Raw genomic sequence first — 19,818 nt, 5'->3', positions numbered from 1 at the left:
AGGCTCCCAGGTGCCCTTTCATTCCTCTTCCACTCAGCACACACGAACCATCAGAAATAACATTTCTCTTGCATGAGCTCCTCAACGTGGTGCACGGTGCTGCTCTCACCACGCCGCCAGCTATCTCTCCCCATCTGTGGCCTTCGCAAGATCGACTACAGGATTCCTTCCTTCTCGAGACAAAACAGGAAGTTTATGTCTCGTCTTAATTATTCACGTCTGGAAACATTGCTCTCTGATGCCAATTAGACTGTGAAGTGAACATGTCTGCAATAACAAATTAGCCTCTGTGTTATTATGTTAATACCATGTATATTCGGGCAGCGTGGCTCAAGCTGAAGTCTGTGGCCTCGCAGCCTCCCCTCCTGCAGACGTCTGGGGCCGGCCTGGCACTATTTTCTTAAGGATTCGTCCCAGTTTCTTTTGAGGAATCTCCTCGCTATCTTCTCTCTAATCAGGCCGAGAGGGTTGAGGAGAGAGGGATGGGCCGAGGCCGAGACAAAGAAAGTCGGCTGAAGAAATTGACCCGACAGATATTCGGGTGTGAGAGAAAAAAGAAAGAAAAGAAAAAACGGCAACAAACTCCCATTAGGTTTCTGCGTTGAGCTAACGCTGCTAATGCTAGCGAGAGCCGAGTGAATCAAAACAATGAGCTGAAAGAAGCTTCAGCGCTGCGTAAACCTCGAGGTGGAGCGCGTGAGTTGGGCGATCGCTCCCTCTCTTTGACACTGAACGATGTCCTTTCATCCAGCGTTCATATAAGAATGTGTAACTTTATGATGAATAACTAAAAGTGGGCGTGCGGGAGGTGTTTATAATGGAGTGGACATGGAGACGTCCGCTGTCTCAGCTCGGGTTAACTTCATGTCCCCTCGATAAGAGTGAGAATTGATTCACGAGCCACATTTTGTGTTAACATGAAAGTGAAGTAGTAATAATAGCAGCAAACAATACAAACATGTTGCACTTAAACCTCAGTGGCAAATACTTTTTTTCAGTTTTTCTGTGTTCATTTCTACGCAGACAAATTACTCAGCGTTTGAAAGCAAAGCGTGTGATTAACGCTCTGAGATCAGGGCTCAAAACTTCCCTCTGTTTCTTGAGATTGAACTCCAAGGCCGCCCTCGCCGGGCATCAACTGGAGAGCTGATCAAAAGGTCAACTGCACAAAACCCTTCGCTTTGTCTCACGGCCAGACAACAAGCCCTGAAACATCCGACATGAGGCTTCACCGTCGTTGTCCGGGGCATTTTTGCAGCGATGACTGAGCTTGTGCGACGGCAAAAGAAATCGCTGCGTTTTTTTCAATGAATTATATCAACTATTGCTGCGTAAACACAGATAACAATAGCTTGAGTATCAATATCTGACATTATGGTCTACAATCTTACCTACTGACACATCTGGACTGAAACATTCACAGATTAATGTACTAATAAAAGTATGCAAGAAATGTTTAACTGTCACTGACACACGAGGGAACGAGGGAACGAGGGAACGAGGTCTGCCTCCGCCATCCAGCGGGTGGTTGTGCATACACATTGTCTTCTTTGGATAACAGGTTTTATGGATTCCACAGGCAATGTTCATCATCTTCAGGGCCTCAAGATGTCAGATGAATAAGTCATTTTGGGGGGGATCTGGACCAACTCAGACCGACAAGTTGAAAAGCAGCATTAGCATTCATTTAGAGTCGTGCTTCTCATCCGGCAAATATCAATCCACTGTTCACTCTCCTCTTGGCTCTGTCTCAAGTCTCCACTCAGGACTTCCACTTCTGACCGGCTCTCTGAACGCCAGCAGCCACGGCGGCCCTCTGCAGTCGGCGGGCGCTCCAGCCTTCTCGTTGAAAGCTGCTGCTCGTGGGCGAAGGGAATGAAACGACCTTTTACATTATGCACGGTCGTTTCATCCATTTTTAATCCAAAATATATTGATGTGAGCAGCTTTAATCACATCATAAATAATCAAGACTGTCACTGTATTAGTTCCCGAGCAAGACGCTGAACCCCCGGTGGCTCCCCGGCGCTTCACTGCAGCCCACTGCTCCTAAATAAGTGAGGACGGGGCAAATGCAGAGAAGAATCGCCCCACGGGGGTAAATAACGGTGTAAATTGCTATTTCTTTTTCTTTTTCTAGAGACGGCGGCCTCCTCGCGGCCTCTCGCGGCTCACTGACATATGAGGGATAGACTTAGGGAGCACAACAGGAAGTAATGCAGCGCTCATTTTCTAATGTTCCAGAGGGCACATTAGCTCAAATTGGTCCGAAGACCTATCGGCTATTATCGCCACATATCCGGTTTCTGGGGCTCCAAAAACAAGCAGCCAGAGAGGAGGAGGAGGAGGAGGAGGAGGAAGAGGAGGAGGAGATCTCTGACAGGAAGCTACGGGGTTAATGGAGAACACAGATTTAATGTTGCCTCGACAACACGTGGGATCTACCACACGATTGTTTATCAGACGACACACACGGGCACTCCGGCGACATTTACAGGATGCCGTCAAAATGTCGGCACGAAGAGCGTCTCTGTTAATATGTCCACCTGCTAAACACCTCCCGCTCTGCCTTCCACACACACACACACACACACACACACACACAGGGAGAATACCAAGTATACGTGAAATCCATCTGGGCCTGCAATCGACCTCCAGCTCGACACAGGACTGATGCATGAGCTCAGTCACAGGGATGACCCCCCCCCCCCCCCACACACACACACACACACACACACACGCACACACACAGAGATAACGTTTGCAAGAGACAGCTTCTCTAAAAGTTCAGGGGATTTTGCTTTAGGCATTTTTAAATGTCATTATTTAACGGAGAAGCTTCCGGGACACGTGCACCTGCTCGGCTGAGACGCTCAGAGATCTTTTTTTTTGTTTATCCGATTAATGAGCCCGGGGAGCTCTGATATTTTGGGAATTCGCTTTGCCGATGGTGATTTTAAGAAGACGATTCAGGCGACGAAGCACACGTCTAAATTAGCGAAAGCGGCAGACTGGATCACACGCCCGGATGTCAATACACTCACAAAGTCTTTAAATACACATGTTGAGTCACACGTCTCTTCTATTCAACCAGGTGAATCCCATTGACCTAAACATTCCTTTTTTTCGAGGGTGACCTGGCAGCAACATATGAAACACATAGCTAAAAACTAAAAACACAAAACAGGGGTCAATTTGACCCCATTCAATGTTTAATGTATGTGTTCCTTGGGGTCAATTTGACCCCAGGCTGTTTTTCACTGTGTCAAACATAAGAAATATCAACTTTTTTATATATTTAAAGGGCTGTTTAGGTAGTCAACAAACAAACATAAAGTACCTTGCACTTAAACTTGGGAAACAATATTAATTATAATAATTTTCTGGAGGTTTTAATTGCTGGGGTCAAATTGACCCCGAGGGTAAAATATGTCAGTAAATGTGAAGGTAACAGGAGGTTTAAGAAACATTGAAAACATTTTGGAACCTGCTTCCATTTCTTTCATTGTATATTCAAAAGCGGTAAGTGGTATCAGCTCTTTGAGGCTGACTCCAGGAAGAGGGAATGTTACGCCATCTAAGAGAGACACTTTAACGAGTGCTTGAAATGAGACTTCCCCCCTGGAGCTGCACTTACACGCATGGAAACTTTAAATGAGACGGCAAGTTGAACTGTAAATATTCGCACTTTTCGACCTTGAGGCCGTCTTACTCTGGGATCGCACCACGCCGAATCAGACCAGGGGCTCCAGGTGTTCCCACTTCCTACCCCATTACCTCCGACGCTCCTGCTCGGTAAACGGCCATCTTCAAACTCAACCTTCGTTTTGAACGACACAACTGTAAAGTTCCATCACCGCAACTAAATCTATCGACAGACCGAATGAAAAACATCTGGCCAAGTACACAATGACTCACACACACACACACACACACACAACTCAAGACTCACGAGGCGAAAACATTACCTTCGTAACTGTCGCGGCCGGGAATAACTTGCAAAATAATTACTTGCAAACAGATTCATTCAGCCAACTTTTTTTTTTTTTAATAACATCATTATTTGCTCTAAAATGTCAGGTCAGGACAACTTGTTCCTGTTTTTTGGAGACGCCTCACGATGTTCATCCAACTGGGCCTCACAGGTACAGCCTGCACACAGCCGCCCTGCTGCAGCCGTCAGCCCAACAGCCGCTCGCAAAGGTGACATATTGAGACGGGCCTCGGGCCTTTGGGGAAGTTCAGGACCGTGGGGGGGCTGAATGGAGGTGTGTAATCGAAGTGATTTAGTAATGCAGGGGTATAGAGCTGACCCCTAGAATGGGTCTTATGGGGACTTTATGGTTATCTCGTTGATGAATTCTATACTACGGTTTTAATACCTCCACCTAAGGGTTAAATGTCAGCAAAAATGTTAATTAAATAAGTTCCATATTAGTCCATGTGACTGTAAAAACTAACACCTAACACTCGAACCACATGAATCACACTCCCAGGGCATTCATTTTAACTGTGTTGTTGTTGTTGTTGTTGTTGTTGTCAGATTCTCCGTCCTGCAGAACGACATCTTCCTGAATTTCTCAAGCGGCGTGAGCGGAGCCCCGAGGGCCGCTGGCTGGTCTAGTTGCCTCGTTTACAGCGGGGACTAGTTCACGCTCACTGTGCCAGTTTCCTAACGCAGCGATCCTGTTTCATCCTCGTGGCCTTCTACTTTCGCTCTTTGTCCTATAGGACTGGGGCTTGACCTTTAACCTTTGACCTTTAACCTTTACAGGTGTGGGGCATCCTCCTGGCCTCGTGGTTTGAATGTATACTATATATACGGTGATAACAGCATCCCTCTCCCTCCTCTCGTGCCTCGTCACCTCTCTGATAAATAAAGGTATCCTTCCACATGAACAGAGCCAATGGCATGAAGTAAAAATGTTACCGGCCATCATATAATCAGACAATATGGCGGACCAAGCACCGACATTGACTCATTTTGGGAAACACCCCGACACAGCTTCATAATCTGACTGAAAAGTTTTTTTTTAAATGCTTCTACGGCCATCTATTAATGCAAAACAGGTCATTTGAGCTGCAAGCGCTAGGATATTTAAACTGATCGAATAAACACTAAAGCTGCTCACGACCTGTCAAAGTTACATAAGCAGAGTTATAAGGTGTACAAGCACATGTCTGTGGGGGGAAAGAAAGAAGAAGACAAAATCACAACAATCAAACGGAAAAGGCTCCACGCAGGAAATAATGTATTCCATCTCAACACATCTGGAGCTGAAAATAGAGCTTCTCCAAAAGTATAGGCTTGTGTCCTGGGCTGGAAACCTGGGCTGGTTTTCACGCTCCGCTCCCTCTCTAAATGAAGCCCCCCATCGGTGGGAAGTTCCCCCTCGTCTCGACCCTAAAGTTGTGAAGTGCCAGCAGGCAGCGAGGCGACGGAACGACCGGAAACAACGAGAGGAAGACGAACGCTTTGTCAACCGTCAGAAAACACAACCGGCGGAGGGAGACGTGACGCCTCGGTCGTGCTTCGTCTCGGTAGACTTTGAGCGGTTGGACCGGCGGAGCTTTCCTTTCAGCACCGCGTTAGAAACACCGCGACAGAACCATCTCTCTCTCTCTCACACACACACACACACACACACACATATACACACACACACACACACACACACATCGGGGGGAAACACACCGCTTGAAAGAAATACTAAAACAACTTGTAACGGATTTCAGCCCAAGCGAACATCATTTGCATTTTTTTTTTTTTAGTTGAAAGAATTCTTCGGTGACATTTTGTTACGTCCAGCTGGAGATAATCACGAGGAAGGGAGAAGGTTATTGGCCTACTTACCATCAATCGCCATGATGTTCTGTTTGGGCTTCCACTGAAGCGGGCGGTGAAGAAGGGGGAGCGGCCCACTGCCGGGTGAGGGGAGGGGGAGCTTCATGGCGTGGTACAGTCCACGAGGCACCATAAATAAATATATATGTGTATTTATATATTTATTTATATATATATATATATATATATATATATATTGTATATATATTTAAATGTTATATATATTTATATTTATCTATTTAGCAATATATAAATTAAATATAAATAATTATATTATATTTATCTATTTATAAATATGTATAACATATAAATATAGTTATATATATATATTTATATTTAAATTGTATATATATTTAAATGTTATATATATTTATATTTATTTATTTATTTATTTAGCAATATATAAAAAATTATTATATATTATATATATAGTTAAATATATATTTATATATTTAGTTATATATTTATTTATATATATATGGAAATATATTATAGAAATATAAATATATATATCAAATATAAATATATATAGCTAAATATATATATATGTGTATTTATATATTTATGTATATATATATTTAAATTGTATATATATACAGTATATTTAAATGTTATTGATATTTATTTATATTTATTTATTAAGCAATATATATATATATATAAGTATATTATATTTATAAATATATATATAATATAAATATATATATAGTTATATATATATATATATGTATATATAATTATATATGTATATATATACATATATTTTGTTCTAACATGCTTCTATTCTAAAACAGCAATGTTTGAAAGGCACTACAGTGGTGTTATATGTGTTACTTTCACCAGCTTCATCTTTATTTTGGGGCTTAAAGACAGAGTAGCATATTGGGTCCATATCATCCTCCTGAGCGACCAGCACAGCTCTGATTCCTGAGACCAGACCGCTGTGCTGTTCAGGGAAGAGATCCGTCCTCCCTGAAAGGCCTTCTGGGAGTGACAGGAAGTCAGGAACAGAAGAACAACAACAAGACAACAACATGAATAGAAACTCCTCATGTAACCCTTAAATGTTCTGATTGGCGCGATGACTTATGAGTGTAAACTTATGGGATGCTTGAGTTGAGTCCCTGGAGTGTGAATCCTAAAGGTCAGAACTAGAGTAAAATATTCATAAAGCAGACATAAGGCACTGTTACTAATGAGGATATATCTGTTGATACAGTGTTGTTTCCCCATAAGAAAAATAGAAAAACACCAAAGAAGTTCGAGGATATATTTAAATGATACTTGTTTCCTAAATGTTATACAATCCCATCTGCAGCACAGCAGAGTGCATTGCTTCGATATGGTATTAATGTTCATAAGACCCTTACAGTGGAAATTATTTAGTCCCATTTTGAGGTTTGATTTCCAGTCCTGTGCTGTTTTCGGGTTTCCATGGAAACATATAGCGACTGCTGAGCTCTACTTTATGAAAAGAGAGATGGCGGATCAAAGCCTCACAATAATCAGGGAGGCCAGGAAAGAAAATCATGATGCTTTTGTCAGTATATCGCCACAGATCCCTAAATATGTCTGATATGCGAGCACTGATGCTACCATGCTGCAAACTGAATATGATTTAACACACAGAAGGGCAACCTTTTAATGGATGAATTCTAATAACTATTATAGCGAGATGAAGCTGCTCAACACCTCTTAGTTTCTATCAAACTATCAATCAAAGAGTGATACCCCCCCACACACACACACACACACACACACACACACACAATCCACTTACATTTGTCTTGTATGAAGTATTTTTAGGCTAAAACAGCATTTCACAAGAAACAAGAAAAGATTAGAGAAAAGTCCCAAAAACAAATCGTATTGTGTGTAGGAAAAGCAAAAAACTGAATAAATCACCAAAACATGTTAAGATTAATACTTTTGTCATCAAACGTGCACATGAAAGAATAGCTTGGATTCTGAAAAATAATACTAAAAGTCAAATCACAGTTTACTGATACCAAATGTTTTTCATGACAACTGTCACTATTTAAAGGCAATTTAACAAAAACCCGACCGGCACCACCTTTAGAACAAAGCCTGTGAGGTAGTGAGCTACACACAGAACAATAATGGTTCTCATATGGTTCTTTAAAAGGCTTTGTGGTTCTACGAAAAACTATCTCCTACTGAATAACCATTTTTTTGTTTGACACACCTTTATAGGTTATTTGAAGAACTCCTTAAGGAAATGGTTCTTTGAAGAACCCTGGTTCGAAAGGTTCTTTGTGGAACCAGATATGATGCCTGAAAGCCATTAATGAAGGTTCTTTGAGACACCTTTATAGGTTCTTTGAAGAACTATTTAATCAATATGGTTCTTTAAAGAACCCTGGTTTGAAAGGTTCTTTGTGGAACCAGAAATGGTGCCTGAAAGAACCATGTTTTGAAAGGTTCTTTGAGACACCTTTATAGGTTATTTGAAGAACTCTTTAAGGAAATGGTTCTTTAAAGAACCGTGGTTTGAAGATCATTTGAGACACCTTTATAGGTTCTTTGAAGAACTATTTATGGAAATAGTTCTTTAAAGAACCGTATTTTGAAAGGTTCTTTGTGGAACCAGAAATGGTTCTTCTATGGCATCACTCTGAAGAACCATTTTCGGTTCCAGGTGGCACCTTCCTTGTTCTGCGTGTACGCTGGTGGGAGCTCGTGCAACACGAGCCGAGCCCCGTCTCCATCGCTGCCTCTTCCATTCATTCGTGTTTACTCCGTCCTATTTTTAGCTCGACTCAAATGCCCTCTGCTTGTCAGAGCAGCTCTTTCCCGTCGTCATAGAGCCGGCGGGTCAGGTGGGTCTTTGAGACCAGGAGAGGGGATGTGAAGAACCCAACAGATCGCTGCGACATCCATCACAACGACACCTCCCATTTCACCTTCAGCCGACTGTGTTTCCCTCACAGTTACATAGTCGGTTGTCCTGGAGAGCATCTCCGGTACAGCCGTGTCCACTCATGGGAACCAACGCTGCTCCTGGGGGACATCACACAGAGGAATGAGACTAACAACACCTGATTCACATTAAATGCACTGGAGCCGAGAAAGCAAAAGATATTGCTTGGCAACAAGCGCCTCGGAGTCCTATACCTAACCCTTTTTCTATTTGGCTAAATAAAGCGGGTTCTGATAAAGGTCATTACTTGTTCAGTTCCACTGATGCGGGAAATGTATTCATACACACGGGATGCACAAGGCTTTAGGAAAACCTTCCCCCGGGATGGATGTGAGGGAGGGAACGAGTAATGATGGATTTTTAAGCTCTTTAATATTCTAATCATTCGTGTTTATAAAAAAAGGCTGGAGGAATACTACAGTGGGTAGTAAACACACCTCCAGTGCAGAGTGGTTTCTCCAACAGGAGAACTGAAGGTCAGAGTTGGATTATTTTTGCCCCCATATAAACAAAGATTATCAAAATAAAACAGACTCATTCACTAAGAGGGAGAGGAAATACAATCACACACAACTATTATAGTGTCAAATATAACACAATTACGTCTAAAGTAAATGTAGCTTTCTATTTTTATTGTATCGGTTTAAGTTATAATTGTTTTTTTCTTATATCATAAATTAAAAACACATCATAAATACACACTCCAGCATGTTTTTACTGACTTGTTTTGAAAGACCTCGGGTGATACTTGTTTCTTATGGAGTCGCTTTCTTTCCTGTTTGCTATATTTGAAAAAGGACATTTTTAGTTTTGATCAATAAATGCCTTGAAGGAGCTTTTTAATAAATAAGGCCTCATGCTACAGAGCGTCACCATTAGCTGTGAAGTATATCGTCTGCTTGTGCTCCAGTGAACTGAAGTCTTCTGCAACTGTCTAAGAGTGAAGACTAGCAGCGGGTTGTTAAGTGCAACGCTCTCCACCGGCTTCTCTGACGCAGACAGAGCAGCGAGGAGCCGTTTCCATGGTGATAACTTCCTGCATGGAACTAGATTAATTGATTGAGCTGCTTACTTTCTTGTGCCGGTGAAAATGACACAAAACAATTCAGCAGTAAAAAAGGTGCTGAGGCTGTAAATTAAGTTAGAAAAAGACCACGAGAAGACTCTAACATTGTCACAGTGCAGCATCCCTCTCCTCCTGCACACCCCACTGCACTCCCTCCCTCCTGTATCACCCCGTCAGCTCCATCACTCTCACCTGTGCACTCTGCTGCACCTCCTCCCTCTGGTACATCAGCCCCAGCTTCACTCACAGTTATGCATGACCCCGGTATGACCCTGAAGGGTTCAATTCCACTCAGTTTATTTAGTAGAGCACAGAATCACAAATGATAAATGTACGACATCCCTGACCTTTGACCTCACATCCGATCAGGAAAAAACTCCACCAAAAACAGGAAAAAAACCTTTCACGGGGAAAAAAGGGATGAAACAGAGGAGGATCCCTCTCCAGGATGGACAGAAGAATAGATGTCATGTGACCAGATGAACAGCGTTACAGAGTTACATAAACATGTAATGGATATGACAGAAATTATGAATAATGAGTAGTGGGTATGGACCACGATTGAGACAACCACAATTCATGTAAACAGAAGTAGGAAGAGAGGAGGAGGCTGGAGGCACAGCGAAGGAGGCGGAGCAAATGAGGCAGAAGATCAGGCCCAGGGCCAAGGGGCAGGAGGCAGGAGGCAGGAGGCAGGAGGCAGGAGGCAGGAGGCAGGAAACAGGGTCAAGGAGACAGAGGGCAGGGCTCAGGAGCCAGATCGGCTCCAAACACAGACAGGTCCAGTGGACCCTGAGAGGTGAGAAGATACAAAGACTCCAGGGAGGAAGGAGAGTTAGTAATGTGCAATAAAGAGACGTGAATTCATCCGGAAGGAGAAAAGAGGAGAGAGAAGCTCAGTGAAGTAAGTAAAGAGCTGAGCTCTGTCTCACTCCAGAGTGTTTGTGACTCCACCGTGTGGGGGAACCGAGTCATTGGATTCTCACGGTTCATTTAACTGAGGCCCAAAACACATTCACATGTAATAACTCTCTCAATTAGTTATTACTTAATGCATTTGTTATTATTATTAAATCTCATTGCATTTTATGCGATTATTTGTATTATTAATTGATCTTCCTTCCGGTCATCTATCCACACATTGACTGAACTGATGCTATCTGTGTAGCCTTTGACACACACACACACACACACACACACACCCCTCTGGGACACCAGTGTCCTCTGAAGGTTGTATACGTCCTCTTCCTGTTCATAATCCTATCGGAGGGGTTTAGTCGGGGTCTCTGAAGCCCTTTAGGAGGTCGGAGGTCGGAGCCGTCTGCTGCGTGGCCTTGGTGCTGTAGCACCTGCTCAGGAGCCGCAGCCGGCTGTGAAGCTCGTGGTTTAGGCCTGCGGGAGGTTGGAAGTGTCGGCAGGGGAGAACTTGGCAGCTTAGTGGCCTCGTCTGTCGGTTACACTGCAGCCCGTCGGATGGCTGCAGTGTTCCAGCTCAACGCTGGACCAGTTTGAATTTAATGTGAACTGTTTTCCACTGAGGCAACAAGAAACGTCAAAACAATAGGATTTGGGGTGAACATTTCTCCCTTTAAAGTATCTCTTAAAATGACCTTGAGGTGAACTTGGAGAGACGGAGATCCGCTGCTGTGTTTGCTGTGTAGCAGAAGACGACGAGGATGAGGATGAGGAGGAATTGGCAGGGCAGAACAGGGAACAAACACATCTTTACCGACTATACCTTGAATGAAAACTACGGTATTACTTATGGTATTTTTGTAGTTTGGCTTTCTTAACTTTATTGATTGTTGTTGTTCTGAGTTTCCGGGTTGATGCACTTATTGTAACTCATATGTAACTCAATAGTAAGCTAAATGACATGCGATGTCATGAAACAGATTAAAAACCTTCTGTGAAAACTCACAAAATAAATGATGAAAATTAAACCAATTATTATGCAAACATATTGTTCTCTCCAAGAAACCCAGAAACATGACCGCTTGGCTTCATTGCCGAGTATCACATAACAAACTAGAATGGGCACTCGGTAGAGCGCATACCTTCGCATATCACAAGATTGGGCATTGCATTATGAAAATGTTGGCATTAGTTGCATGCCAATTGGATAACAATTTACCGTGCTATGGTAAAAACGAAGATTTTGACCTTTTCATGAGCTTGACCTTTGACCCGATCGATTCCAAAATCTAATCAAATGGTCTCCGGATAATAACCAATCATCCCACCAAATTTCATGCGATTCGGTTTAATACTTTTTGTGTTATGCGAGGAACACGCATACAAATAAATAAATAAATACACGGGAATCAAAACATTACCTTCCGCATTTTCAATGCGAAGGTAATTATGTAATATAAAGTTTTTTATAATCTGATTTGGTTTACAGCAACATAGCAAAGAAGACAAGTGGTAAATAACTTAACGACTACTCTACATATGTTTAGCTTCCTGGAAGTAGCATCTGATCATGTGCCTGGTTGCTACATGTGTGGGGAGTGTGTGTAGTTCTGAAATAATATTATAATAATAGCCGAGCTACAGAGCGTCACCATTAGCCGTAAAGTATATCTTCTTCTTGTGCTCCAGTGAAGCCGATGTCTTCTGCAACGTGTCTGAGAGGGAAGACAAGCAGCGGGTTGTTAAGTGCAACACAGAGCAGGAGGAGCCGTTTCCATGGTGATAAATTGATTGAGCTGCTTACTTTCTTGCGCCGGTAAAAATGAGACAAAATATTTCAGCAGTAAAAAGGTGCCGAGGCTGTAAATGTAGATGAGAAATAAGACCACACAGGAAGAAGAATGTGAGAATATACGGGGGTAGCGTGATATTCTGTAATTCATTTACAACTTACACTCACCGGACACCTTTATTAGGTACACCTGTTCAATTGCTCGTTAACACTAATAGCTAATCAGCCATCACTCCATGTGAGAGGAGAAGAAGCAGAGTGGGTTGAGGTGAAAGAAAGGCAGCAGTAGCTCAAATAACTACTCAGAATACCGTCTCTGAACACACCGCGCGTGGAGCCTTTAAGCAGATGCACGTCAGGTGGCCCCTCCTGTCAGAACAGGAAGCTCCAAAACACTGGACAATAGAAGATTGGAAAAAAAGCATTGCCTGATTGGATGAGACTCGATTAGAGCTGTGACAACAGGCGTCAGGGTTTGAATTTGGTGTAAACATGAAAAGATGGATCCATCCTGCGTCGTATCAACGGTCCACGCTGCTGGGGGTGTAATGGCGTGGGGGGTATTTTCCTGCACACTTTGGGCCCTAGAACCAATTGAGCACGGTATAAATAGCACGGCCCACCTGAGTATCGCTGCTGACCATGTCCATCCCTTTGTGGTCTTCTGATGGCTGCTTCCAGCAGGACAATCCACCGTGTCACTAATAATCTCAAGCTCAGCTCCACTGGACTCTGATGGCCTCCAGTCACCAGACCTCAAGGCAGAGAGCCCCTCTGTGGTGTTGTGAACGTGCAGCCGACACATCTCTGCAGCAGCTGCGTGATGTCATCATGTCTATCGACCAACATCTCTGAGGAATGTTTCCAACACCTTGTTGGATCTACGCTACGAAGAATTAAGGCGACCCGGTGCTAGCAAGGTGTACCTAATAAAGTGGCCAGTGAGTGTATACCACATGAAAGTAGTATCTGTTTGTTGTGTTCTAGGTAAATGGTCTGTATCAGACTCCAGTGTGTTATTAGTAGTGAGCTCTGACTCCACCGTGTGGGGGAGCGTAGTCGTTGCATGCTGACAGTTTATTGAGCCGAGTGCGGTTCAAAACACATCGTCGACATGGAATAACTCCATTATTCATCACTTTAGAAATGAGTTGTTGTTTTCTAAGAAGTGGTTTTGCATTTTATGACAACAATATTAGAAAAAAAGACACATTTCCAACATTGCGAATACAAAATGTGCTTCTGAATTAGATGATACATACGTGTGGTTATTTGTCTTTTTATTAATATTAATTGATCTTCTTTCCAATCATCCATCGACAAATCATTCACTGAACCGATGTTATCTTTGCACACACACAGACAGACACACACAGACACACAAACACAGACATACACACACATACAGACAGATACAGACAGAGACACAAACACACACAAACAGACGCACACACAGACAGACAGACAGACATAGAGACACACACACAAACATACAGACATACACAGAAAGACACACTCAAGCCTGCAGCTTGTGTTTGAGGTGTGTGAGCTGCTCCATGTCGATGCAGCTGCCACCGCACACGATCACCAGCAGGGGGCCCAAGAGAGCCGGCAGCCGACCTGAAAGAAAAGAAAGAAAAGAAAGAAAAGAAAGGAGCGCAATTAAATTCCTCATCAACAAATAATTACTATCTCATAATTATTCTTTGTTTTGATATTCTGCTGACGTAAATGTAGTCCGAGCAGACGGCCATAATGTCGTCATGTGGAAGAACAAGAACCACGATAGAAACAAAGTACCGCTCGGCGCCGACAGCGACATGTTTTCCACGCATCGTCCGACAGACCGAAGACGGCGCGAGGCTCCGGAGCGGTTACCTTCATCCTGTAGTCTGCGTATGAGTCCGCTGTAGACGGCTGCCAGCGCCGCGCCGCACGCCATCTCCACCAACACGCGCTCCTCATCTGCAAGAGATCATTCACATTTAGATGTAAAGAGGAAAAGAAAGGATGATTTTCATTTTTACAGATGTTACTTTGACTTTTCATTCCAGTCTTTTCCGGCCAAAAGCGAATTAAAATGCACATTCAAGCAGAGACACACACACACACCTAGGAATGTCTCGACGGCGCTCAGGGCCTGCTGGTCAGTCACGAGTTCAGAGATGACTGTGAGCTCCCCACTTTGGCTGTATTCAAACGCTCTGCTGCAAACCGTCTTCGCTCCGAGACATTTTGCCTCACTGCGGAGAAGAAGAGGAGGAGGATGAAGTAAAAAAATTAATACAAATGTAACCTCCCCCCCCCCCCCCCCCAGCACCCTCTTACCTGGTGATGTCATCCAGGGTGACCAGCCTCCCCGCCTTGACCGCGGCGTTAAAACTGTCGGCCCCCGCCGTCTCCATGGCGACGATGGGTACATCCGTCCAGCCGGCGTCCTTTAGGCCCTGGGCGACGCCGCAGAGGAGCCCTCCTCCGCCCACGGAGAGCAGCACCGCCCCGGGCTTGGCGCCGGAACCCAGGGAGGCCGCGACCTCCGCGATCATACTGGCGTGGCCCTGCCTGAGGGAGAGAGAGAGGGAGAGAGAGGGAGAGAGAGAGGGAGCTCTTTACAGGAAACCGGAAGACGTGGATCTATCTGCAGAGTGTGTACCAGAGCAGCGGGTGATCGAACGGAGGGACGTAGGAGAGTCCCTCAGCCTCCTGCAGGCGGAGAGCCTCGGCGTTGGCGTCATCCCAAACCTAAAAGGTTTTCATTATGAATAGAAGGACTTTTCTCTTCTTAACTTTGTTTATTCTGACAAAGCACATGTTTGATATTTTACTTTACCTTGCCTGCAATCTTGACAGTGGCCCCCTGATCCTGGAGTCTCTGCACCACCAGCTGGGAAGATGAGGAGGGAACTACGATGGTGGCGGGGACACCCATTTTTCTTGCTACGTAGGCTGTGGCCATACCTGCATTACCGCCTACGAAAAAGCCAATATGACGTTAAGTTATAGTCAACCATGTCCCCTATGTGTGTGTGTTTGTGTGTCACCTGAAGAGCAGACGACTCCTTTGGACTGGCTGGTGAGCTGCGATGAAATGGGAAACAAAGGGGCAAGTGAGGGTCTGGAGGTGAGGGGGGGGGGGGGTAGGGGGGGGCTCCTACCTGCTGACAGAGGAGCCCGATACCCCGGATCTTGAAGGAGCCGGAAGGCTGAGCGTTCTCCATCTTCAGGTACACTGGGGTTCCCACGCGCTTGGACATGCTGGCGCTCTCCAGCAGCGGGGTGTTCAGGTGGAAATGCTTCGGCATGGTTTCATAGACGGGTGTGTGTGTGTGTGTGTGTGTGTGTGTGTGTGTGTGTGTGTGTGTGTGTGTGGACCGCTGAGGGGAATGAGGACTGTGGAGAAGACGAAGACGACGAAGACTACAGAGTGAACTTTGAGTTAAGGTCACAGTAGAAAGTTAGAACTTTGATCTGCCTGAAGGTGGTTTGGAGATTAATATTTTACTCAAGTTATATATTAATAGGCCACACTGTTTTCTGCAGTTGCGTGATGCCTTCAAGTACAGCCAGTAGCCTACTAGAAAATGTAGATAAAGGTAGGCGTGTACATGGAAAAACAAGATAACGTGAAGCTAGTTGTACACACTGTGTACATCACCCAGCGAGAACGGGCTGAATGTTAAAGCTGGGTTATATAACTCATGTTTGTTAGATCATTGTTTGTTGTTGTTCGAAGGAAACATGCTTATGTTTGGGCCAAAACAAACTTCCGCGACACTCCTTCACACAGTAGAATTATTGTTGTCCTTAAATAAAAGCGCAAGTGAGCGAGCTGATTGAACAATACCACGGCACGTGAACGCAGCATAACTTGCGTGACCGTAACGTCGCTCGGTAACAGCGCGTGAAGCTCCGCGGGGACTTACAGTCGGTTGAAGCCTCTGACCGGTGGATGAGAAGTGGTTCCAGTTGGTTTAGTTAGTGTCAAGTGAACCACAACGCAGTGCTGTAGTTTGTCTCTCACTGAACGGAAGACGAGACACACTCCCACTTCCGGTTGAATTTCCAAAATAAACTTCGCACCTGATTCACCTTTTCAGATATAATAACAGATATATATAACATCTTCGGTAATATAAATAATAATGATACTATCCGAAAATAATCTTCAACACTTTCCCATTATGATATTATTTAACAACATAAGATTGTATAACCTCAACTCCATTGTTTGTCATGCCTAAGGCTGGAGCTTATAGTCCCCCCAGTGCCAGTGACCCTCGCTGACCTGGTGACACATGCAGGACACGTGGAATATAACTGTTCACAGCAGGAAGTAATAACGCTGTTATATGCCTAATGCCTCCATGTTGACCACTTACTTGATTTAATATGAAGACGACCGTAACGCATTACTATAATTCCACTACTTTTAGCGGTAACGAGCGTGTAACGAAGTTTTTTTTTTAATCAACTAACGCAGTTACAGTTACTGAAATTTAAATGAGTTCGTTACTCGCGTTACTCTCTTTTGTGAAAAATGAACACTTGCAGACAAGAAGACAAGCTAGGCTACTTTAGCTGCTTCTGATCCGACATCGCAGGACCTTGGTGGCGCAATGATATTGTAACGTCTCGGACGTTATGGACTGATGACACGGAGACGGGGCGACGTTATTATTCCTCCCTTTATTGGGCATTCACCAACACAGACAGCTGCTCCTCTCGGCAGCTCCAAGGTCAACAACAACGGTTCCCGTCAACCACCCTTAACTTCAGTTTTCCGGGAGGTTAACCCCGCCTCCCCTCTACTCCGCCAATCACAGGCACGCCCCCTCGACCAGCAATATGGTGCCACACTGTGATTGACAGCCACTTCCAGTGTTGCCAGGTCCGCGGTTTTCCCGCGGAATTGGGCTACTTTTGAAGCGTTGCCGCGGGTTGAATTGTTTGTCCGCTGGTTCGGGTAGACCTATTTTGCATGCAAATGACATGAATATCTTTAAATAAAAATCCATATTTTAAATGAAATAATTTATTTATACCCAAATCCTACCAAACTGACTCCAGATCAGCACGTACACGCCGACACATCCGCGCACACAGGTGAGCACCCCCCCCCCCTCAATTATATGCAGCACCTCAAGGCACCTTTGTTTTCTCTTTTAATTAGTGTTAATACTGTAGGCCAATCACTTTTATTTCATTGGGCCTAATGTGGTAAAAAAAACAACTGTTAAATGACTGAGACAGTTATTTTGTATTACGTTAAGTATTAAAAGGGACTTTTGTACTCCTGCTTGATTTGAAGGCCTGTTGCCCTGTTGATTGCAATAAATAGGTCTACAACATGTTTATTGTGTTTGACTGTTCAGTACTGTTCATTACATTCAAAAAGCAGACATAAAAGTAACTTAAAAGTTACTTTCCCGAGTAACTAATTACTTTTGATATACAGTAACTAGTAAAGTAATTAAATTACTTTTAAAAGAAGTAACTAGTAACTATAACTAATTACTAATTTTCAGTAACTTGCCCAACACTGCTGTTGAGCCAATGCTGCAACCTGTGCACGATGAAACACAATCGGGCTACACACAACACGCACCACCTGCATGAGACTTGATGTCGGTGCTCACCGACTGACAATTAACTGTTTAGGAACATCCAGGACAGTGAATGCTATATAAACACAATAGTTGTGTTATTGTAAATCATCTATGTTTAAATATGTAACACACAGATTGTGTTCACTGTGCTGACACAGTGACTGTGTTGGAAGCGTCTTTGACCCGATTCTTTCTTCTTCTTCTTCTTCTTCTTTTTGTTTTTAGGCGGCTGGCATCCAAACTGGTGCATTACCGCCACCTACTGCCTTTCTTTGCGAACTACAAATATCTAGCACTTTATCCCCTCAAAAAGAAAAGAAAAGAAATTAAAATAAACTAAACTTAGAAGGGAGCCATGTCAACTTCAGTGCCCTACATTCTTTTATTCAACCCTGTCTCCTTCAGATACTGCAGCACCCTTCCTGCCCCCAAGGATAATGCATCCCTCAATTGCACCCCTCCTACTGCCAGCCTCCTCTTCAACCTGCCTCGCTCGTTTCTAAATTTCTGGCAATGCCACATGACATGATCCACCGTTTCTGCTGTCTTGCAGTACTCGCACAGTCCGGTTGGGTGTTTTTTAATTAATTGCATTGTTTAGCTTTGTATCTCCAATCCTGAGTCTAGTCAATATGTTTTCTTCTCTAGTGCTAAATATTGTTGTCCTCCCCTTGTTAACATCCTTCTGAATAGTATACAGATGTCTTCCTGTGCCTCCTGCCTCCCAACTGTGCTGCCATTCCTTAATAATGTTTATTTTTATTTGTGATTTAGCTTCTGATTTGCTAAATAAAATGTCCTTGTTCTGACATTCCAATGCTTGTTTTGCTAGTTTATCTGCTGCTTCATTTCCCTTTACCCCTCTATGTGCCGGCACCCACATGAATGCTACCAAAATACCCATATGATTAAGACGGAAAAGTGCTTCGTGTATTTCATTGATTAAGTCCTGCCTGCTGTTAGATGTGAGTGATTGTAATGACAATAATGTTGAACTGGAATCCGAACAAATGATGACCTTACTTATCTGAACCTCCTCCTCCCACTGTAGTGCTGCTAGAATGGCCAATGTCTCGACTGTATACACCGACAGGGCCCCGACAGGGCCCCATAAGGATGGACTATGAACTATGTGTGTGAGGTTGTTATCTTTGAACAACATATTACAGCCTGCAATGGAGCATGTTCAAAATACCTCTTTGACAAATACAACAGCTCATTAAGTATACATTTACACCTGTTTTCACTTGAGGTTAGATCCTGAAATGTTTTGTTGAAGTGATATAAAGTCACTTATAGTTTGAATAAAACACCAGAGCTGCATAAGGATAGACTAGTTTAGACTAGTGAATATTCTTGAAACACAAGTCAATGTATAGTACTGAGAAATGCAATTGAGAAAAATACTGGCCCTTAAGGGACCTGAAACCCCCTTACCTTTGTTGATATCAATGAAGCTTTCAGTCAACTATGGCTTGCCTTAGGGTTACAAACGTGTGTGTGTGTGTGTGTGTGAAATTAACTGTCTCTCTGGCTGCAACACTAGATATACAGGACTGTCTCAGAAAATTAGAATATTGTGATAAAGTTCTTTATTTTCTGTAATGCAATTAAAAAAACAAAAATGTCATGCATTCTGGATTCATTACAAAT

The 19,818-nt window shown here is 43.5% G+C and overlaps 1 protein-coding gene across 1 annotated transcript; it reads right to left on the bottom strand.

Annotated features, from left to right (window-relative positions):
- Positions 1–13,822: 13,822 nt before the first annotated feature.
- Positions 13,823–16,671, bottom strand: LOC130205197 (serine dehydratase-like). The gene is made up of 9 exons (XM_056432409.1): positions 16,483–16,671; positions 15,715–15,949; positions 15,601–15,637; positions 15,390–15,529; positions 15,213–15,301; positions 14,888–15,121; positions 14,672–14,802; positions 14,438–14,524; positions 13,823–14,179 (listed from the first exon to the last, which is right to left on the bottom strand). Exons 2-9 carry the CDS (start codon positions 15,859–15,861, stop codon positions 14,076–14,078), a joined length of 969 nt encoding a protein of 322 aa, XP_056288384.1. The 5' UTR covers positions 15,862–15,949; positions 16,483–16,671; the 3' UTR covers positions 13,823–14,075.
- Between the last annotated feature and the right edge of the window lie 3,147 nt (positions 16,672–19,818).

Source organism: Pseudoliparis swirei, chromosome 15 (assembly GCF_029220125.1).
Source record: "Pseudoliparis swirei isolate HS2019 ecotype Mariana Trench chromosome 15, NWPU_hadal_v1, whole genome shotgun sequence".
Taxonomy (NCBI): Eukaryota; Metazoa; Chordata; class Actinopteri; order Perciformes; family Liparidae; genus Pseudoliparis; species Pseudoliparis swirei.
The sequence above is the reverse complement of the archived record's forward strand: the minus strand, read 5'-3'. Positions and strand labels throughout refer to the sequence as shown.